The sequence below is a fragment of the Hirundo rustica genome, chromosome 1, assembly GCF_015227805.2.
Source record: "Hirundo rustica isolate bHirRus1 chromosome 1, bHirRus1.pri.v3, whole genome shotgun sequence".
NCBI lineage: Eukaryota > Metazoa > Chordata > Aves > Passeriformes > Hirundinidae > Hirundo > Hirundo rustica.
Genome location: NC_053450.1, coordinates 23,686,420 through 23,710,174, shown reverse-complemented (window position 1 = coordinate 23,710,174; position 23,755 = coordinate 23,686,420). Strand labels below are relative to the sequence as shown.

The following is a 23,755-nucleotide window of genomic DNA, read 5'->3' as shown; positions in this document are numbered from 1 at the left end:
ACACAATTTCATTTTTCAAAAATACTCCTCAGTAGGTTTGGTTTTGTGCTGATGAAGAATGAAGACAAATGTTCAAAACAGCTGTAAAACATAACTGCACTCTCTGGCCAGCTCTAAAATATTGTGACAGTTGTCCAGTGGCATAGAAAGAAATGATGAATCGCATTTGTTTTTGAAGAACATTAGATTTTTTAAGACTTTTTGTAGTAGGTTTTTCTGCAAAGTGGGTTTTTCTTAGATCATCCTAATATCAAGATTTTTTTTTTATTTTAAAACAATTCACTTGGAATTCCCCTACCCCTTATGGAGCACCACAATAATAAGGAGCCTCATTTGGGCAATGAAAACCTGTGTTAATGCTCTTGGTTTGTCACCATGGAGCTCTGGGGCTTTCTGTGAACTTGAGAGCACTCAAAATAAAAGAGCTATGGAGCAAAATGTTGGAGATACACCTTTAAAGTTGAACTGTTGGGAAGCATCTTCTAGGAGTGTGAAGTCATCGTGACAGAATCTGTGATTAGTAGCTGAAAATACTGTTCATCAAGCTGGTGTGAACAGTGGAAAGTAGGAAAAATAGTGAATAAATCTAATTTTTTTTTCAACAGTGAATAAGATTAAACAGTGTCAACAAAATGAAAGGCTTAGTAGTTAAAAAAGCTCTGAATATGCCTCTGTAAGAGGCTTCAGAGGAAAAAATGAAAGGTGGTGCTTTTAAATGCCTAAATGATAAAGGAGCTGGAGGATCCTTTTTAAAGGCATAGTAGACACAAAGAAGACTGTGTACCTCTGAGACTGATGCCTTTGATCACATTTGAAAGCGTGGCTTGTGCTTCTGAGGCACTTTAGCACTTTAAAAAACTTTCACCTACACCTCTAATTGTGTGGATACTGTCGAGTCATTCCATGAGAAAACCCTGCATGCTCCCCATCCATCTTTATTCTCTTGTTTTGCTGGGCTGAATTTTTCCCCATAGACAAAATATTTGCTGCTGCTGCTTTGAGGAAGCACCAGTTTGTATCCTAAGTATGTTGTGCTCATCTGCCTAAACCACTTGTTTAAAACATATTGTATGAGAACTGAAAGGAATCTTTTCTTTCAGCTATGAGCTGATTTTCATTGCAGGTCAGAAAAGGCTCGAGGCAGCTGCTTTTTGGCTTCAGTCCTAAAAATGCCAGCTAACATGGAAACCTGCTGAACAGATGAGTAAAGATTGGGCCTTCCATGCTCTTAATAAATTTGCAAACTGTATCAGCAGCAAAATTGTGTCAGTGTTACTTTGCACCAAAATAAGGAAAAGTTTTCTTGCAAGGCCACATTTACAACTAGAGGTGACATTTAGGCTTTCCTTGATATTTTTGTTACATAAATATTTTTGTTTCTTTGTACTTTATTCTAGGACAGATACAACAAGAATTGATTACTCCATACCATCCAGAGAAAATTGGGCTTTGCCGTATTTTGCATGTCAAGTAGCAGCTCTCACAGGCTATTTAAAAAAGAACCTAAACTGTTCTGCTGAGGTAAAGCAAAATCAGTTTCTTAATAAAGAGCTGCTGGTAAAACCATACTCTGGGGTAGTTCTGCTATTGTTGCCCTTCTGGTCAGAAAACAGTAGATGTTTTGTTTCTTCTTTTCAAAAGAGCCAGTTGGATGTCACCTAGGCATGTGCAGTTTTTGCTAAGCAGCTTGTTCCCTACCTTCTTATGTCCCCAGGAGGGTTCAAAGAGAACAGTGTGGTAATGCACTGTGTGCTGCTTTTTTTTAATAAACTGAGGCAGAATTTTTCTCATGTAAACAGTTTTTCTTGAAGAAGATGGTTGTTACTTTCTTACCCTGACTCTCTCTCAAAAATGTTTCTTCTGATTGGCTTGAAATGTTTTTGAATATTTCAATAGTTACTTTCTTCCATCTGAAAGTTAGGCACGTTTGAAGTCAGTATTTTAATTATTTCCCCAAAATAATAATTAATTTCCATAGTTTATGTTTTAATGACCTCTCAGTTACTTGGTGACAGACATGCATGGGTACGAAATTAATGCTTTTTCTTTTCTTATTTTCTTGTAGAAGTTTTGTTATCTTCTGGTGAATGCCTCAACATACACCTTCATGATGATGTGGGAATACAGTCATTATCTCCTGTTTGTCCAGGCTGTTTCTCTTTTCCTGCTAGACAGCTTTGCCCTAGCACAGACAGCGAAGGTATTGGAACTTTTCAGCCTACTGATAACTGGGGACTCAGAGGCAGCCTCTGAGGTGCCTGCCATTCGTACTGCTCAGGAGCTCCAGAGGGCACAAGAGGCTGCGTGATGAGTGTCTTGCAGCCTGGGCCCAGCTGAAGTGCTTGTGATATCCATCAGAAGAATAAAATGACTTTAAACTGAGGCTCCTTTGGACTGCTCTGTTGGGATAGAAGCTAAACAAAGTTTCTGAGACCTGAAACATACTTGGACAGCTAAAAGAGTGATGAATGATACCCCTCCATTTTGACATAGCTGCCTCTCCTTTTCTCTCTCTTATTCACAGCAGGATGGGCAGACCAAAGAAGTGCTCTGTTGGCTCTGCAGTTAAAGGGCTCATTTTCACCCTCAGTGGCCTCTCCTGCACTGATTTGCCAATAAATAGACTAGACAGGTGTTGAAGGCAAATTGATTTTTCAATACAAGAAAGTGTTTAAATTTATTCTGAAAAATGGTTCTTAGAGATGTTGCAACAATAAGGCATTTTTATTCTGCTTGTTGCAGTTGTATATATGCTCCTTTGTACTCACATGCCTTCTGGTTTCATTCGATATCAAACTGCATGCAACTCTTAATTCTTCACCCCTTCTTTCAGTTTCTTTTTATTCAGTTCCTCAGCAGCAGAAAATGTTTGATCTATTGTAGTTCAAAGCAGTGTGTATAAAGGAGAAAATGGGTGTTTTGGTAAAAGTCTGAAGAATCAAGCATCAAGGTTTATAAGACCTGCTTATCAAATAGTAAATAACAGCAAGTATTGATAATAGTCAGAGTATTCCTGAGACAGGTTAATGAACAAGTTATTCTGAGGGCAAGGAAAGCACCTGTTTGCAGGTGAGCTCTGTCACAAATTGTGTGTTCTTACTGGTGCCTTGTAGTTACTGCTTCAACTGCATCATAGGAAGTGTTACTGAATGGGGAGACCTGGTGAAACACTCCTGCTTCTGGCATTTTTACAGAATTCTTGTGAGGTAATTGTCCACTAGTTACTGGGGCTGACCAGGATCATTTTCATGTGCAATTCTTTCCAGAGCCCTGCTAGACTCATGAGTTGAAGGATTGAGATCTGTTAATCCCCTGATTAACAGAAGAAGGTCTGAGCTATCGACTGCTCTAAAAACCAGGATTTATAGCAGTTTTATTTTATTGTTTATCTTTTTCTTTGACAGGTGCACGAGGTATACAGAATCTACCTGTTTTCTCTCATTGTCGGGTATCTTCTGCAGTTTGAAAATTCAGCCTTACTGGTGTCACCATTACTGAGTCTTGTAGTAGCCTTAATGCTCTCCAAATCCTTTCAGGTAACTAGACTTTCTTCTAACCCTGAGTGTAGTTTTAAAATTTAAACTGAACTCTAAATGATACGGCATTCTTTAATTTTTGCAGATGAATATGAAAAAAAGTACATTTGTGTCAAGATTGCTGAAAATAATGTATATTTATTTGGTACTTACTGTAGCAGTGACGCTAAACTTCTTATTGAAGGTAAGATTCCTCTGAAGAATCTTAATTTCAGAATCTAAATGGAAAGTTGCAGATATATCTTGAAAAAATCTTTTGAAGTGTTGCTTATCTTATTGATATGATAGTTCATAGCTTAATTCATAGTTAGTATGAGTACTAAAAATTGAGTCATTTTGTAGCAACTCCAACAAGCTTGATGTTGTTGGGGTTTTGGTATTTTGGGTTGAAACAGTATAGAAATACTCTTTAGGAGACATTTTATCTATTTTATAAATATGGGGTTTGTTAGAATTTGAATGGCCTCTACAGATTAGTCTAAATATTAAAATAATATTCTTGTGCATGACGACACAATGAACAAGGAATAAACAGTCTTAGGGTAGATATTAATTTTAAATTCCATTTCCAGTAGAACATGGGAACAGAGGCTTTTTCACTCTGTGTAGGGGTCAGTTAGGGGTTGAGATTATGCAGTGGGATTTTAGCCTGGTCTTGTATTTTGATTAGCAATTTCCTCTTGTCTTGACCTTTTACACATATTATTTTTCTTTTCTTCTATGTCTCAAACTCACCATGGTTGTGTTAATTAACAGTATTAACTTAAAAGTAAAGAAACTACTGAACCCTACAAGGCTTGAAAGAATGCTCACATGTAATTATTTTCTCATGCCGTTCAGAATGACTAGCCAGGAAAATAAAATCTAACCTTGAAAAATATGAGTTAAATTGAGTTAAATTACAGGTATGAGTAAGTTACAGGAGTTTAGGCAGCTCAGACAATCTGTGTGAAGAATACAAATGCTCATGACTTTTGCTCACCTGCAGTCTTACTTTCTAGTGAAGCCAAGCGCAGCACTCTTAGGCTTACTTGGGAGTAAGTCTGTGTCTGTTTTTCGTGATCCTTTTTACACTGCTCAGTAGTCTTTTGAGAAGTTACTGTCAGCTTTTCACTTGCCCTCCTGTTGTGGTATGGGAGTGGCATGAAAGGAATGGCATTCTCAAGGAAACCCTAAATATAGATTTATTGAAGTGAAGGTTTACAAGACTATACCAGTACCTAAATTAGCACACTTAATCCATTTTGTTAGTTTTAACTGAATCTTGATTAGTTAATTTTGTCATCTGAATGACCACATGAAAGCTGCTTCCAGCATTTTGTCTGATTTTTCTCTGCTGAATTAATTTTCAGATGATCATTCCTCATAAAGAAAATGAACATTTGCTGAAGTTCATTGAAGTAAAACTTGGCTTGAACACAACTAAGTAAGTTTATTTAAACTCTTTACACCTCTCAAGATACCCAAACTTTCGAAACTGCTCTAAGAAGCGTAACATTTCAGTGGCTTGTGGGAGTTTTATAGTGGAGCTAGTGAAAGAGTTTAGTTATTTGTTGTCTGGTTTTAAGATTGAAATTAAAAAATGCACATACAGAATTTAGTTAGGGTATTGAGGTTTCTGAGGCACTTAAATATTTTTCATGCCTTGGGGTGAAAGTATTTAATGGATTTTTTTTCTCTTGTGATGTTGAAGAGTGAAAACTTTCTGTACCCTGTCTAGTGTTTTAATAAGACTTGAAAGCAAAGATAATAGGGTAAAGGTGGCAGTATGAGCTTTTTATAGCCTGGAAAAGAGGGTTTTGGAAAGAGTCATGAACTATTGATGCTACCTCAAAAGAGGCCTGGGTTGTTGGTACCCCCAAGCCCCCCTGTATGTTTTGGAAGAAATTAGGACAAGGGACATCTTAAAAGTCAGAGGGAATTGTGATTCTAAAAAAAACCATGAGTATCTGTAAAAGAGTTGGATGTTGGACTGCAGGAAGATGTCATGGCAACAAATTTTCTGGAAAACTTCCAATGGAGTGTTAGTGAGGACTGACACACTCCTGGACCCAAGCCAAGACTTGCAATTCTGTGCAGGAATTGGAGTTCTCTCCAAAGAACTTTATCTCTTTTACAAAGAACTACTTCACAACCTTTCGGAGGAATAAGTGGAAAATGACATCACACCCAACGGAAGCTGTTGGGGAACTTCTGGAAGACAAGATGCAGTGATGTTGACTACGATGCATTGTTTAACACACATACCCTTTCTTAAGTGTTTTGAAGAAAAGAAAGGACTCCTGGTCAGGATTTGGGTTTATTTAGCTCCCAGGTATTAATGGATTTCCCTTTTTTCCCCCCGGGGCTTCGCTAAATGTCACTTTTCAGGCAGTCAGACTCTGCAATGGAGCCAGAGATTGAGACAGACTGGGTGCCTTTACACCTGGAACACTGTGTAACTGTGTATTGGAATTACTATTTGCAGCACAAAAGCTTCAAGATCTGTCTTTTAAGGCCAGTTTGGACATGCCCAGCTGTTAATCTATAAACTGATTCTGTCTAATTGAAAGTGGTTCTCTCCTCTAGTCTTCTCTTGGGAGAAAATGAAAAGAGGGAGGAAAGCAAAACAAAGTAAGTCAAGAATGCATTCACAGCACCACCATGCTGCACCACTTCCAGCTGAGAGTGCATGCTGAGAGTGCTTCTTGGCAGAGCGTATTATGTTCCTGCTTGCTAACTGAGAAAGAAGAATGATCAAGTGGCTTCAGCTACAGAACCAGAATTTCAACATTAAGGATTTTATTCCTGGCAGCGCCTCAGGCTTCTTTGTGATCTCAGATGACCACTTCCCCTTCTTCATCTCCTTGTTTGGAATGAGGACAAGCATACCTTCTTGCATCAATATCTCTAAAATCTTAATCCACTGTGACAAGAAGATTCTTTTTGGTCCCTGTAATGGAGTTATATGGGAGGTTGGGCTTTTGTGATATAAAGGACTTGTAGTCTCATCTGTTCAGGTCACAGATACCTTTTGGGAAGATAAACTTTTGACAGTTACTCTAAAGAGTATTTGCAAAGCAGTTTCAAATGATAAAAAGATAACTTTTCAAAGATGAATTTCAAGTCGTTTCCAATTACTTGAATAGGTTAAACTGCAATTGTTTTGTGCTGGGTTGTTGGATTTTTTTCCTAATCTATGGGATATTGTTATTGTTTTTAATGGAATGTTTTTGCCTTACTAGGAATTTTACAATGAATTGGCTCCTTTGTCAAGAATCTCTTCAGTCACCCTCCCAAGACTTTTTTTTGCGACTAACACAGTCATCGCTGTTGCCTTTTTATGTTTTAGTATTAATTATCTGCCTTTTTTCTGTAACTCAGGTCATTTTTAGGAGAATTCGGTAAGTAACTTGTTTATACGAAAAATAAGTTAAAAAAAGAGGCTCCTGGATGCCTGAGGGAGTGGTCATTATGTTTGTTGCTACAAAGTTTGTTGTACCATTGTCAGCGTGTGAGTACCAGTGGGAAGGTCCACCAGAGAAAGAAAAGTCCTTTAGTGAGGAGGTTCTTGAGCATCTCTCCTGTCAGGACAGGGAGTTGTCATTGGTTTGTTTCCCTGCAGAGCTCTGGCTGATGTTTGCTGATGTGTTTGTCTCTTCCTACTGACAAAGAAAGTTGTTGTATCTGAATTCTCCTTTCAACAGCAGAGTTATCCAGTTGTTGCTAGAATTTGTTTTTCTGTTTTGGATTTGGATTTTTTGGGGTTTTTTTCCAGTTTACATGTTGAGAAAGATGAGATGGGTGGAGCTGACAGGACTTTGGATTTCTAATGCTTCACTGTTGTTTTTTTAAAACACTTGTTTACTGTGATAAGGTTCACTAGCCTTTGCTGCTTGTAACAGAACTGAAGTAAAACTGACTCAATTAGTTTTAGTTTCACAGTGATTCACAGTTCCCTTGAGAGAAGGGGTAATGGAACTGTCTTTGTAAAAAGACTAAGAATACCAACACTGTAGATCCGAGCATAACTTGTCTTGGAGACTCAGTGGTTAGGAAATTCTCTTTCTAGCAGAAGATGAATAGTGTAACTGCTCAGATACTGGAACAAATCTCTCACTTGTCTGCAGCAAAAATCAATAAGTTTATTTCAAGGATGAAGTCTTCTTACAGATAAGGATTATGCTGCTATAAATTGAAATGTTTGTCAGGCTGGATGTGTGATAGGATATTCAGAACAATGGAGCAAACTTCTTATTGTTTGCTAGTGGTAGAAATAACTATTTATTACTTTGTAATGAGCAGTGACTACACTATGTCCAACACCTTTTTTTAAAAAAAGCTTAAAATAAACCTCTCTCTTTTTTTAATTTTTGAATCAGTAATCTCAAAATATTTTTTCTAATTTTCATAAGGAAGCTTATTATAAAAATGTAACCTGAAATCACATCATGGTAGAAAAAATCATCTATTCTGTGCCTTGCTATCTTGTTAGTAGAAAACCTTTCATTGCAAGATTTTGGCTATGATTTTTATTTATAACATATTTTATTGAATATATTACTAGAATTTATAATAACGTGGCTAAAAGCTACTTTTGTTACCTTTGTTGTGCACACATTCCAAACACGATTATCACCCTACATATTCCATAATTCTTTACCAAGCTGATGGTATGAAGGAAAATACATGTTCAGTATGATCGGTCTAAATGTTTGTAGAGGGTACATGCTCTTAAATTAGACTGCATCTTTGTGCTGAATTACCTTAAAGTGAGATTTATGGTCATAGGCAGTGATGCCATTGTGCTAATTTACAGCCATTGCTCCAGAGAGGTTGCAGTCTAAAACAAGGGACAGTGGGTACTGATAGGTCATTGATCAAGTACAAAGAGCAAGTAAACAGTGCAACAATATGATATGATATGATACGATATTATATCATATGATACGATACGGTATGATCTCAGTACACTGCTGATTTTAAAGTATTTTTATTGGCACCTTTTCCTGGGATAATATCTGAAAGAAATGATGTCTCATTTTCTCCAACTGCAGTGGTGAACCACTGAAAGAGACAGTTAAACTTGAGGATGGTCGAATTGGAGAGAGGCCCGAAATAGTTTATCATGTAATTCACACAATTTTGCTTGGTTGTCTAGCGATGTGTTTGGAAGGGTAAGTATGATTTTGATGTCTCTCTTTTGAAAGCAACAGAGTTCCTTACTGGACATGATACGCTGTTAAACCCTTTTGAAATTCACCCTTTTTCAGAAATAATTTTGGCATGTAGTGATACTACTTAGGAGTAGTCAAAGGTAATTTTGATTATAAATTGGATATAGTTATATGAAGACTTGTGCTTGGTCTCTTTAACATGTTTTACAAGCTTTAGTGCAGCCAAGATCCAAGACATTAATTGAATCACATTTTAATCACTTTCCTTTTTTATTTAAGTGTAGGACTGTGCTGTAATTCTTTTTAGCAAGAGCTTGTGTTATGTTTGGATGAACAGAATAGTGCTGGAATATTGGGGCATGGAAGATTTCTTATCCCTCTTCTTGTGTGTAGGCTACCACGAAATGTACCTTTGCTTGACATGTTAAAGCAGTAGCAGAACTAATTTCAAAAGTATTGTGTTAGTTCCTTAAAGCTAGAGAAGCTGATGTTTGGAAGACATTATTATTCTAATCTTGTTTCTCAGCTTAATCAGCTTGAAGATGTCAGGCTTTTGGTTTTGTTAGGCTCCTCATCCTAAAATCTAAATACTCATTGCTTAAAGTGAGCAGACTGTTGTGTTATCCTGTGGTTGTTCTAAGTTCACTAGTCTACCCTTAAGAGGAAGACAACACCAGCAAATCATAAATCGTTAATTAAGTATTTTACTTTCCTTTCTTCAGGAGCTCTCTTATAGTACATTTTCTGTACAGCTTTGCCAAATAGCTCCTTTTTATCCCTTTTTGGCGGGAAAACCACAACAGCCAAGTGACTACTATTCTCTTGTTTATCTTCCATCCTCCCCTGAACACTTTGAAGGATTTTGTCATCTTTTACCTTGGATCTTGCTCCTCCATTTCACAGCAGATAATCAGGTGCCAGTTCTTCTGCTAGAAGTATCCTTTGTTTACCCTCCAGTGCCATCGAAGTTGACCTCAGATTGTCTGAACATCCAGACTACATTTGACATAAGAAAAAAATCTGAATGTTTTTATAACAATTTGAGTACAGAGGCATACACAGGGTCCCAACTAAGTTATTGCAGTGTTTTTCAGAATGAAGTATCTATGGACACCTTATGTCTGCATGCTTGCTGCATTTGGTGTGTGTTCTCCTGAACTTTGGATGACGCTTTTCAAGTGGCTTCGTCTGAAAGCTGTGCACCCAATACTGCTGGTGAGTTGCTGTTGCCAAAGTCTTGGAAAATACAGCTAGCAAGCATGTGGCTTTGCAAACAACCATTACCTAAGACCCATGAAAGAACCTATGAAAACAGCAGGTTGTTTTGTGAGCAGTGGATCACAAATGGTCTGCTTTTTCCATGTCTTTCATTCTTAGTATCACGTGTTCTCTGGTACCCGGTGATAAAGTTGGGTTCACACTACAACCTTTCCTCATAAAAAGCAGAGCTGTCTTCATCTTTCTTTCACTCTTCTCAACTTCTTTGAGCAAATCTTTAAGACCTTGATCTTTCTGTCATATCTAGTTGGGATTGGTCGAAAGGGTCATGCATTTTTTAGGAGGAATGCAGGAGGAAAAGTGCTGGTGCACAAGGAAGACATACAAGCTTTGTTTCACTGAGAAATGGGTCTTAAAATGGTGTAGTAAGGTGTATTTAACTGCTGAGAGTAAAACTGCTTCATAAGAAATGGTAAGTCAAATTACTTCGTATAAGATTTTTTCATGTATGGCCATTATAGAGAAGTGTTGTGTCTGGAGATAAGCTTGTGTTACAAAGCAAACAAGTGCCCTGCTTCCAACCCTAGCTTTATTCTCAGTATGACAAGAGTTGCTTTGTGTGAGTTTTAGCAGCTTTGTGCATTGGTTTTATTAATAAAATAGGGATAGGATATTGCTTACCCTAAATTCAAGAGGCTCATAGGAATAAATATATTATACTTAGAGGTTCATTATGTCTCGTGTGAAAATACCGTACACTGCTATATCAGAAATACTGACTGTGTTCTTTCGGTCAGTGAGTAAAAATATGTTCAGGTACATGGTAAGTACATTCTTTTATATACTTCATGTCTTCTGTGATGTAGACCTGCTTTTTTACTATTAACACAGTGGATGTGTTAGTAGCTTATTATCAGAGGAATGCCTTGTGTGCATTCCTTACCAGAGGTTTTCTGTTCCATACAAGCTGCTTTCTCCTTGCAAAACAAAAATTGTATCAGCTAAAATGGTGGCACGCTGAGAGATGGGTTTCTGGGTCCTGCATATCAATAATGCTAATCTGAACAAAATCATCAGCAAGATCAGAGGTTTGAAATACATGCTTTTTTCCTTTCTCACGGCATTTTAATGTGAGGTGTTTGCCTTCTCCTGTTTCCTATGTCATGTGCACATGGAATCATTGTTACTTGAGTAGTAATTAACTGTCCCTAAATTTGATGGTAAAGTTTCTGTGAGTCAAATGAAGCCTTCCATGCTAAATTAGGCAAATTCTTGTTTGAGGAAAGTTTTTTGCCTGGTAGAAAACCACAGAGTTTCACCTACTGTCACCTAATGTTTCAGGCATAAATATTGCTCACTGTATGAGCAGAATAAACAGACACTCAGTGTCGGAGAATGGTGCATAATCCATTTTTTCTAACATGTACTTTCTAGGCTCTTATTCTGAGTATGGCAGTTCCCACCATAATTGGATTCAGTTTGTGGAAAGAGGTAAGAAAAGTACCTTTGTGGAGTTTTCTTTGTATGTAGGCACAATGTGAGTCAGAATGATGAGCAAATATAATGAAATGTACTCAGTGAAATTAGATATATGTGATGAAATTGAAGCTGTCATCCATTGAAAATATGTTTTGTTTTTAAAAAAAACTTCACTTTTTTCAGTATAAGGTATTTGACAATTTTATTTTTTAATGATCACTTACTGTAATTAAATTTAAATGAAGACTTTATTATATTCCACTCAATAAGCTGAATATAGTAGCTTTGTATGTATAAACTGACTCAACAAAGATAATACTGCCAAATGGAAACTCAGGATATTGAAAACCATGTTGCCTCAATCTTAGCTTTAGTGAGAAGAAGTAAAGTTAGGTGAAATAAAATTACAGGAGGCCATATGCAAATAAACTGTTTGAAAAACTCCCATCAAATTATAATGGAGTTAAATTCTTTGTGCAGACCATTGTGTCGAGGTGTGTACCTACTACAGTACAGGGAAGAAAAGCCACAGATGTTTTCATGTTTAAAATGAATATTAGTTCTTTATTGCAAGTCACAGACAGACTGGGGGTAGAGTATTTGGAAATTATTTTTTAAGGTTCTGTGAGTGCAAAAAGTATGTGAAATGTCTCATAAAGTGTAATCCTCTGCTATATTGGCACAGCTTTAAAATGGTTTGGATAAAAACTATAAGAACTATAAGAATTCATATATAGAAGCCGGTCTTGCCCAACAGTATTTTAACAGATTTCGTAACACGTATCTTACATTGCAACCAAATTTTCTATTGTAGCCTGACTTTTTATATATTTTTGATGGAGCAATAGATACTGTCTGTAAAAAAAGCTAGAGTTGCTCAAAAGAGTTATGAAATCTATTACAATAGAGGAAACTAATTTAGCTAACCAAGTAATTATTTTTCAGATTATTTTAATGAAAGCAGTGTGGGGGTTTGGACTCTAGAGGGCTTCATCCATTGCAGATCCAGCTTTGCTTTTAAGCAGTGGTGAACAGTTTCTTCTCTAGGTTCATAACTCATCCCTGAGGTGGGAAATGTTGATTAGAAGTGAGAGAGCAGCAAAAATGACTTGAGGCTCCTAATCTGTTACCACGGCTATAAAAGCTGTATAGCTTAGCACCTTTTTGCTTGGCTGCCTTCTGACTGTGTCTGGCACAGTTCCTCCTCTAAGTAGGTTTTTCCAGGTGCTGTGATCGGTGAGTGAAGCAGGTTCTCCTTGGGGTGGCAGTAGCAGTTCCTCTTTCCATCCCTCTGTTCTGGGAGTAGTTCCAATGTATGTGCAGCAGCAGTGCTGTTTGTCCCTGACATAAACATATGGCAGCTGCTCTTGTGCTGGCTGTAGACTGCTGTCACTTGACAGCTGAGTTGTCCAGGTAGTGGGGGTGGAAACTCTTTGGTTAAAAGCAGGTTCCCACTTCTAACTGTCCACTGTGGCTGTGCCAAAGTAAGTCGTCTCTTTAATCTGGCATAGCCTGTAAACTTTATTCTTTTCCAAAAGAGCTGACATCCAGTAACTTTTCACTTTACATACAACAGCAGGTACATGTTGCCTGCTCCAGCCCCTCAAGGCTGGCCAGTTTCCAGCCATGCCTTCTTCAGATAAATGCTCCAAATGACTCAAGGACTGACAGAATCTCTTGTCTTAATAAAGGAGGAGGATAGGGAACCTGACAGGGTAGGGAAGCCATGATGCAGGGTTGTAATCTGGCCTGGTTTGAAAGAGGTGGTATTCTGTTTCACTTCACAGAATGCGTCCTTTTCCCAAAATTTTTTTCAAGAGCATAAATTGAGATATCCCACTTTACACAATGTAATGTGCTTTCCTTCACTGCAGTGATTGAAGTCAGAAGTCCAAGGCACATTACCGGGGTTCCTCTAGGAAATATCTTCCCTCCTGTCTTGCTTGCATAACACCATTCCATCAAGTCACAACAGTCCAATCAATTAATCCTGCTCAAGCAGGTTTACCATGAGAGATTTATCATCTTCTTGGGTCAGTGCCCTTATTTGTAGAGATTTGCATATGACCACCTGGGCAATGGTTTTGATGCATTTAAGGCCACTTGATGTTGATAAATGCTGTTGCTGCTATTTTTTTTTATTTTTAATTATAAGTGTTCTAATAAAATAGAGAGAGATGAGAACTTCTGTTTAATATACTTATTTTGGAGAGGGTCTCCTGCTGTCAGGTAAATGTAAGCTGAGTTTTGCAAAATATTCAAGCAAAAGTACTAGTCAGGGGGAAAACTGTTGAAACCCATTTGTGTTGTGTCACTTAAGGCCTTAATATAATGAGATGCTCTATAGATATTTTTTTAAACTGTAAGTAACCAAAAACATTTCCGTCAGTTTTTCCCTAGAATAATGACAGAGCTTACAGAACTGCAAGAATTCTATGATCCTGATACAGTAGAGCTTATGACATGGATAAAGTAAGCATGAAGTCCAACATTTCTATTTTACTGCTTTTTGTAAGGGTATTTTTATCTCAGCAGTTTGTGGAGCTACTTCTATCAAGCTGTGTTTTCCCTTGCTAAGTCATTCAGTGATGCATGGGGGAAGACGTTTTGTATTTTAAGTTTGGTATTCTTCCCATGAAAAGAAACAGGAGTTTATCATGGATTACAAGAGAAGATCCTGAAATGCACAAGCAAGTCATGTTTAATGTCATTGCAGACCTAGGTTCCAAACAGAGGTGGAGATGTTAGCAAGATCTCAGACCTTGCTTCTTTGCATGCTAACTTTTCATGAGATTACAGGTTTCATGCTGATTGTAATGCCAGTGAGGGGCAAAAACACTGAAAATGTTATGTGCCTGAGCCAATAAAATGAAATGCTTGAATGTGAGGATTTTGAGACTTTTTCAGGATACATGGAGAGGAACATTTGTGATTCAGACTTCCCCTTTGACCACAGCAAGTGTGGCGCTATGTTAAACAGCTCATACTGAACATACACACAGCTAATACCAAGTCAAGTTATGTTCACAGATACATTTTTCTTACCACCAAAAGTTTCAGAATTGCATTCTGCCTCACTCAATTTAATTTCAAACTATGTCATTAGGAACTGCACTTTTCTGAAAATTAGATCCCTTGTGTTCAGATCACTTAGTTTTATCTGTATTTTTTAGAATATTACTTTCTGTATTTATGTAGTCTTTAATGTCAACCTGTTTGTCTTCACAAAAGGCAAGGCTGGTAATTAGTGTCTTCTTGTTGTTGTAGTAGTGTATGTTGCTTGTCACTGCTGTAGCTCTTCAAGGCAGCAAGTGGAATAATGCCAAGTACCTAATGGCTTTTATGTTAGTCTGCATATACTTCAAGTACGTAATTAATCATGGTGAATTTCATTGAGATTCACTCAGCTACGAGCAATTTGACAACTCTTATTTGTAGCAGCTGTTCTTATTTTTAAAGAAAATAAAGGTTTTTTTCTTATGGATATACTTGGCTATCCACATTAAAATTTTAATTCAACGTCATTATTACAGTATATTTTCTCAAAGTCTTTTCTCTGATAATATTAATTTGAATTTTCTCCAGAGAAGTTGTTAAAGTCTGTAATAGTGTGGCAGTGACTGTTTTCTTTCACTAATAAAGAAATACAAACAGTCAAAAAATTATACCAAACCCAGAAACACAATTATTGTAGACATTATTCGTATGGTGACATTATTTTCTCATAGATTATGAAATACATAATCAGAGATTACAAATGAAATACGTAATAGAGATCAAGTTACAACAATCACACATCTTTCCCTTGCAAGATAACATCGTGTTCTTTCTCCTTCTACCTATGGTCTCTCCCAAGCTTGTTTTGTTACAAGTTGGCAACCATTCAGAAAAGCAATACTTGGATCTATTCCAGGACCACTCTGAATGGTGCTTGGTGGATTGCAAGGAAGGGAGAACAGCCATCAGCCCTTGTCCCAGCAGGAACCCTTCCTTTCAAACTCCGTATTGCTGCAGGTCTGTGCTGCTTTCCCTGGCAAGGAAAGCACTGCCGCAGCAACACCATCACCAATTGTAATGGGGCCCCCAGTGGTACCTTCACGTACTCCCGTTCATTCTGCAGCACCCTAACAGACCCCACAGTATATAAAGTTCTTTTGATGAGTGCATTCTGTGCTCATGTGCATGTTGGTGTTGCTTTTGCAGACGACAGGCTCCCGTGGCTGCAGTGTTTGCAGGCAGCCCACAGCTCATGGGTGTGATTAAGCTCTGTACGGGATGGATGGTGTCGAGCTTGCCTTTGTATAATGATGATGATCTTCTGAAAAGAAATGAGAATGTGAGTATCCAATTCCATAACTGTGGCATCTCACAGGAACTGTCTTCCTCTTCACCCAAATGTAATGCAAAAATCAAGTGTATTAGAATGGAGGAGGACGTCGGAGTCCAACAGACATGGAAGGGATTATCAAGTAGATTATCAGTGCTTCACTCCACATAGAAAAAAAAAAATTAAAATACTATTTCTGAAGACTTTTCAAGCTACTTGAAGTATGTAAGATGAGAACTTGCCATCATTAGAGACTAATATTTCCCAGTCAGCTGGCCATTGTCTCACTGTTTTGGAGATTTCAAAACCAAACTTTTTATAGCTTGATGTGTATATATAGTTTGTTGTTGCAGATAGGTCATCACTGTGGGGTGTGTGTGTCCCAGTATTTAAGGTATCACTGATTTGTGGATTGCATGAACGTATTTTCTTAATTTATAGATTTATCAAATCTATTCAAAGAGGTCAGCAGAGGATATTTATAAGATACTCACATCTTACAAAGCCAACTTTCTGATTATTGAAGACTCAATTTGCAATGAAGTGGGACCTGTAAGAGGATGTAGAGTTAAAGATCTGTTGGATATTGCTAATGGTCATGTAAGTATCCATGAGAAAAAATGAATGTTTGGATGCATAAATAATTAAATTAAAAATAAATCTTAAAATGCTTGTCTTATTTTTTTTATTGTAATTGACATGTAGACAATTACTGTGCTGCTTCTCTGCCAATCATTAAATACCATTTAACTATATATAAATATTCAAGACTGACACCTGAAGAGGTTATTACAAAAGCAGTGAAGTCTGCCTCAGAAGGCATTCTTCACTGGCTTTGAAGATGAAATTCTAAAATGGATAAACTCAGTTCTTTTGAAACTCTGGCTGGGATGAGGACAATCCTGCCATTTAGTTCAGTACAGACTGGTTCTGATGAGAATGCAAGTTTATTCAGTTCAGCCTTGCAGATAGGTTAGCACACCAACAGATAGTTTAAACCACATCTGCTAGAAAGACTGGTTGAATAAACTGCACCATGAATGCTGCTTCAGTCATTTACATGTTTGGTCTCTTTAGATGTTGGTACTGCTGCTCTTGCTGCTAAAGTAGGAAATAAGATGGGGCTTATAAGGTGATCTCACTGCCACTTGTTCATTGGCTCCCTGGAAATCCAGCAAAAATTTTGATTTGAGAAAGGCAGAGGGTGGGTTAGAGTTTCATTGCTTATTCTCAGGTCAACAGGAAAGAGGGAGTCACCAGTTACCTCTTAGCAATATAGGAGCGGTATGTTATTAGGGGATTACTTTGTATTTCTCCAGGGATCTCCAGCTGGTGTCAGTTTCTCTTCTAGGTTTGCTAACTACTTTATCCATGAAGGATATTGTCTCTATTTTTCTATTAGCTTCCTTACCATTGCTGAAATTTATTATTTCTTTCCTTTTCTTGTTGCTAGAATTCACGTATGCTGTGATTATTCCAGGATATATCCAATATACTGTACCATAACTAGAGTGTGTGTGTATGAATAACCTACAGCATTGTTAATCTGCACATTACCTCTCAGTTTCTTCTCAGATCTGTGTTTGCATAAGTTCCTGTTTCCTCTTCACTTAGGATCTCCATTGGAGCAATTAACCACAGTTTCAGGATTCCATGCCCTCATACCCCTGCATCTCTCATCTCCATGCTTCTCTCTCACACATAAGCTTGATAATCTTTCTTGTGTTTTCTGTTGTGGTTTTTGTTGTTGTTTTGGGGGGAGTGGTTGGTTTGGGTATATTGGGGGTTTTTTTTCAGAAAACTGACATAGTTTGTTCTGGAAAGTTAATAAGGTGTGTTTCTCAGGAAGCTTTAAACAAACCTCTCCGTTTGCTTGCTAGCAAAGATTGTTTAAGTCATATTGGAAGATTATCAAGACATTCCAAACTAATGGAAGCTAGTGCACATGTATTTGGAGACTATAACTGCAGCATTTACTTATTCCCAAAGTTAAGTGAGACAGTGGATAGATAGTGTGTTGACAGGTCTGTGGATGTGTTTTGAATTGCTGTGTTTAAGAAGATAAGTAACACTTTCTAGCCTGTGCTACATCCTGTAGTTCTAGTCCAATATCTTGTTTCTGACGCTGGCTGAGAGCATAGTTTAATGATAGGGAAAGACACATTTTCCAGCAGGCTGTTGCTGAAGGACTGTAGCTCAGGGCAATTATCTTTGTGTTTGGCAGCCACTGGTGGATTTTTCTTCATGAGTTTGTCCTATCACCTTTTTTTAAAATCATGTAAATTTGTGCCATCAGAAGGAATAATGAAGGGATTTCTTCAGGGATATCAGACAGTAGATGCTAAAATGTACAGTTTACTTCCAAGTCAGTTGGTTGGAATTTGTAGGGCAATGTGTGTGTGTGTTTGGTCTTTATTAGGTATGTCAAACTTAATTGGCCTGGGAAAAGTGATCGAGGTTTTCCTTTCCTTAGTACTCATATGCCCTATGCAGGTCAGGTTTGAACTACTGGGTAAACAGGGTATGGGCATAATTTCCACTGCTGTTGTTCTTTATAATATGAATTAAGTACCCTGGTTTTAAAGTCTGCTACCTTGACAAAGGGATTAATTCACAAAGGCTATTTTAGATGATTAAACAAATTACAGGGGAATGTGTTTTCAGTTTATTGGAACTGTACAATATGGAAATTAAATGTCTATCATAAATGAAATTCACAGAATACAAAAGTTAATTAAATGTACAGAATTACATTCTGTAACCACTTATCTTCAGTACTGTAATTAGGTCTTTTTCTTTCTGACAGGTGGTTTGTGAGGAAGGTGACAACTATGCCTACTCAAAATATGGACGATTTTGTCATGAAATCAAAATGAACTATTCTCCATATGTGAATTATTTCACTCGAGTATACTGGAATAGATCCTACTTTGTATATAAAATCAACACTGTGATATCCTTCCAGTCATGAAAAAGCATGCAAGCTTCTTTCTGAGGATTGATTGTGAATGAATTTCAGTTGGAAAAGTTCCTTTTGAGCAAGGAAGTTTATTTTTGCAGATGGATGTGCACATGCGGTGTACTGACAACGTTATTGTACCAAACTGAAATTCTTTGATCTACAGATCAGCAGACACATATACCATCCTTGAATGAAATGGGAACATTTATCAGTTTTACATTTCTCTATGATGTGTTACAGTCTTCCATGTTTTTGCATTTTTCTTCCCATTATACATCATCTTAATCTTCATGTAAATGAGATTTCTAACTTTAGTGTTAGAGTTGATATGCGTAGACTTCAGTAAATACAGAAAAATTATTTAAAGAGCTCATTTAAGTCATATAGCTTTTAATTTTTAGCAAGAAAGCAATCTCTATCCGAGTCTTTTCAAGTAAGTGTTTGGATTTTTAGTTTGGGGTTTCTTTTTGTTTTGTTTTAATTCTTCCTGTCTTCCATGGTAAACATTTCTGTGTTTATCAAGCACACATTTATACATCTTATGTGTAGCTATATTTATCAAACACACATTTATACATCTTATGTGTAGCTATATAGCTTATATAAATCAAATAAGGAAGATTTTACTTAAACAACACTTCCACAGATTAAGGCACTGATCTCTACATTGTTGTCTCTGTTGTTTGCAGAGACATGGTGGAAATGCTAGGAATTAGACCTAGCAATAGGAGCTGACAAGCTCAGATCTTCAGTTTGGAAAGAACCTGTCTTCAGCATTTTGCCACACTTAGGTGTGCATAAGTGTGTCTTTCTTAGCAGGCACCAGAACGGGCCAGTATACCACAGTATGCCATACTTGTTTTCAGGCAAGTGTAGCAGGACAGCCAGGTTTGCTACTGAGACTTCTGCACTTCAGTTTCACCCTGTGTGTGTGCTGGTACGTGTGTGTGTGTGTGTGTGTGTGTGTGTGTGTGTGTGTGTACGTGTGGAGGGATGGGTGATACTCATTTCATTTGACTTATTATGCAATAGCTATATTAAGATAGTGTCATAACTGTCATTTAAAACACTATAACCACCACCATTAATAAATAATGGTACAGATGTTCATAGCTATTTTTATACAATTATTCAAATACACACATTCTTGAAAATTTGGGAAAGTACTCTGCAGTTTTGCTTCCCTCTAAAAATAGACTTTGTTATATGAACCTCTTTGCCTCTACAACTCCTTTTCTTAACAAATTATCTGTTCATCCCCTTTTTGCTGGCTGATAGACTTTCAAGAAAATGAACGATGCTTTAATTACAACTCTGGGCCTAAACCTAGTGTTGAGAATGGGAACTCCAATAAAAGGTAACAGTAGCTTTGCTTAATGTAGGTGTAACTGGACAAAAAGCCAGGACTGAGTTTTGGAAGAAGTTGCTCAGCCCTTAGGAATTACCTGCAGTTACAAATTAATGTAACACCTGGCCCAGAGACCAGTCTGTCAGGCATGTGTTGGAGCCCAGATGTCTTTAATGAAGGATCTGGAAAAATAAGCTGAACCTTCAGCTGAAAAATCTGCAGACCATTCCTCAAGTGGAAGCTGCAAAACAATCCTTACCGCAAATCGGAGATTTTAGCTCTGAAATTATTAGGAACTGCAGCATGTTGTTGTATGTGCATGATTTTTCTCTGCTTATGCAGATACACTTGCTTACTTTACACTGATGCATAGTGCTGAGATTTTTTAAAACTTGTTATCACTTTTGGAGTGATTTAAAAGAAAAAAGCTTTATTGTTGTAAAAGCCAACATGTCTGTAATCTGTTTTTTTACTTTTAGTTATATTTTTTAGGCCTATGACTCTTGACAAAATGTTAAATTATACATTTTATTTGAAACCAATGTTCAGATAAATCCATCGAATATATGGGATGTTGTCACTGTGAGAAACATTTATCCGTATAACTGAGTTACAAGTAAATATCCTGTCTGGGCATACAGGCATCATGGTGGGGATGGTGTGTACCTGTGTGTCTGCACAGGCTCCATTTATTTGCTTGTGCACAAGTGCATGTTTTACTGCATTGGGCTGTTTCAGACTACTCAACTACTGTATACCAACAGAAGCTTGTGTATTAACTTGAGCTATGGCAGGCCTGCAGGAACCCCCTCTGTATGTGTGGATACAGATGTAATATTTGGAAGTAAGTTTAGAGTTCCTTTTTCAATTTAAGTTTGTGTGAATCACTGTCAAGGAATTACATGTCTGTGTGTCAGTCATTTAATCTCTTGAAGTTAGTAATTCACGAGCATTACTTCATATCAGCAATAAGGCATTTCAGGTGCAAACTTCAGGGTTACAGCTGTACTTGGGTAGATGAAGTCGCAGAGTGTACGGCTTCATGCCTTAGACTGCCATGCCAAGATGTCCTTGACTGCCTGTTGTGTTTTACTGCAATGTTGTGTGTGTTACCACGTAGAGTGTAGTTTGAACACCTACTTGTAGAGCACACATATTAAGAAAACCACAAATGAGGCCACCCACACATCTAAACAAAACTGTCTTGTTGCACGTTGGCCTTTATACATGTTTAAATGAATGAGTTGAACTTTATTTGAACTGTGACATAGTTATTGTTATTAGTTTTGTCATAGTTTTTAAAATGTATTCTTGATACTTCAATTGATTCTGCTTTAGGAGAATCGTTTAAGATTTTTACCTTGCTTTTTATATTAGAGAAAATTATATTGCAGCACCATTGGCACAGTAGCCTTAAGTAACAGAAGAAGCCTTTTATTTGAGAGAACATTGTGGCTGTTCCTGTAAAAAGGCATAATTAAAATGAGTGACTGAAAGAAACATATCTTACAAAGAAAGTGAATTAATTTCTCACCTAGCTATGGACTAGCAAAAATACTGTCTAATCTCCAGCTTCTGTGAAAAATAGTAAGTTCCAGTGATATCCCTCAGTGGGACATCAATAGGGCATAATTACACCAGACTTGTGCAGACAACCCTGGCTTGGTTTTCAACCAGATCACAGGTTTAACTCCCTGAAAGGGTTGTGGGAAAGTTTTACAAATTTTGATCTGCTTTGCTGTAGATGTTGCAATTCAGTTGAAACATGTGCCTTGCAAGCTTTTATTAAACAAACAAAAACCTCAATTCATGTTTCTTTTTGTGTTTTTTTTTTTTTTTTTTTAATTCCTGTCCCTCTGATTTCTAGAGTTTCTGTTGTGTCTTAATACTCCAGCCACCGCGGATGCCCAAGTGGTGCAGCTGGGCTGTGTGCCAGCCATCTAACAGCTGTTCACGGGGAAGAATGAGAATTTGCATAGCAATTTGTGTGACTATTCTGCTGGCTTATTTCCTCCTTCACATTTCTGCTTTCTGATATACTTTATCTTAGTAAATGCAGAAAAATTACGTTGAAAGAATAAATTACTATAGTATTTTCAGGCACCCACCTATTATCCTTAGACTTGTGAATCAAAGTTTGACCAACCCACAGCTAAACTAACATACACAGTTTTGTCTTAATCTTAAAAAAAATGCTCTTTCACTTCCTGAATTACCACATACTTGAACTCAGATTTGACAGGAGATGCTTGAGACTAAGGAAAGGTATTTCTGAGCATAAACTTCTATTAATATTATTTTAAAAACATTGATTTAATTTCTTCCAAAGTAAATGGAAATACAATTTATTACAACACAATCTTAAATACATTTTCCATGGTAGTGGGGAATAAGGACAAGATACACAAATGTGTAAGAAAGTGGGCCACAGGCTTTGAAAATTTTTCCAACCATTTGCTCTAGTGGCATTACTGTTTACTAAAAAGTAGAGGAGTCTAGGGACCAAGTCTCGTTCTTACCAGCCTATTTTCACCAAGTCATCTTCAAGTGTCCAGACCTTAAAACATTGCATCAGCTTTTCCATGCAATTCACATGAAAAGGAGCTGCAAGTTCTGGTTGTAGGAATTGTAAGGTATCCCTGAAATCTTTCTTAAAACTTCATATAACCTGTCCTTCAACCAAAACTCCAACAGGAGAAAGTGTAGGCTGTGCTTGTGAATGTGTGGGTGTGTGCACACATGATGTGTTTGCATTTACAGACATCTGTTTTACTCTTGTGTTCCGGAGATGGAATAAGTAACTTCTCTTATCAGGTATGGTGATTGAATCTGTAAGTCTGGTAAATATTGATGGGCAGGTGGACTCTGGAGTACTGTGATATTGGAGATGAAAGAGCAGTGGAACTTTATTCCAACACAAGCAATATTTCTTGTGAAATAATGCCTCAACATAAATCTGCATAATCTTGCTTTAGTATTCTTTTTAAAACCTAACTTTAGAGGGGGAAAAAGTGGGGATTCTAAGACATGCATTGTGTGCATTATTATCTTAATAATCTTTTCTACTTCGTCAGCACAGCTAAAAAACCAATCACTGTTACGTTACTACAGTCTAACTATGCCAAATTGCAGAGCTGGTGATGCCTAAAAGTCTTCTGAATTGTTTTGTACCTCAACAATGTGTTTAAATGTAATTAATCCGGTAATGGTTTTGGTTTCAGCACAGTCAAATATATGTATTTCTGCCTTCCAAGTGATGTTTAAGGTTACCTATTTATTTGATGGTACAGAAGGTTTAATGCCTTTTAAAGTTTCAAACTTGCTTACTTCAATAATGCAGAAGAATTATCAGTGGTGCTTTCCTTGTTAACAGTGACGTTTAGCTGTAGCGTGTGTGGCATATGGACTTATCTTCATGCAGTTATTTAATAACAAGTCTAAGGAATACAATTCCTTTCATCCTGTTTGTTGTCTTGGCAGTTTTTTATCAAAGTAATGTATACATGGTAAATATTTTTCTCTTGTAACAATTTTTATTTTTTTTTTCTGTGGAAAAAAAAATTAATAAAAGCCAAGTCCAGAAAGTATGGATTGTTTGGGACACAAACCATTTTATCCTTTGAGAAGTCAAGGGAAGACTGTGCAGCATAGCTCAAATGTTTGTCTTGACGGGCAGCATAAACAGTCTTGCAGCTCTTGAGGACAAGCAGCCTGCTCAGACTGGATCCA

The 23,755-nt window shown here is 37.2% G+C and overlaps 1 protein-coding gene across 2 annotated transcripts in view; it reads left to right on the top strand.

The window, feature by feature from the left end:
- Positions 1-21,832, top strand: part of DPY19L4 (dpy-19 like 4) — a 30,895-nt gene extending 9,063 nt beyond the window's left edge. For both annotated transcript variants that reach the window (XM_040060646.2, XM_040060637.2), the window contains exons 7-19: positions 1,398-1,521; positions 2,066-2,200; positions 3,405-3,536; positions 3,622-3,720; positions 4,889-4,962; positions 6,761-6,919; positions 8,573-8,692; positions 9,787-9,907; positions 11,345-11,401; positions 13,779-13,861; positions 15,593-15,725; positions 16,158-16,316; positions 18,523-21,832. In XM_040060646.2, the coding sequence (XP_039916580.1) occupies positions 1,398-1,521; positions 2,066-2,200; positions 3,405-3,536; positions 3,622-3,720; positions 4,889-4,962; positions 6,761-6,919; positions 8,573-8,692; positions 9,787-9,907; positions 11,345-11,401; positions 13,779-13,861; positions 15,593-15,725; positions 16,158-16,316; positions 18,523-18,687 (1,561 nt within the window). In that variant the 3' untranslated portion in view covers positions 18,688-21,832. The remainder of the gene's footprint in view (positions 1-1,397; positions 1,522-2,065; positions 2,201-3,404; positions 3,537-3,621; positions 3,721-4,888; positions 4,963-6,760; positions 6,920-8,572; positions 8,693-9,786; positions 9,908-11,344; positions 11,402-13,778; positions 13,862-15,592; positions 15,726-16,157; positions 16,317-18,522) is intronic.
- Positions 21,833-23,755: the final 1,923 nt, after the last annotated feature.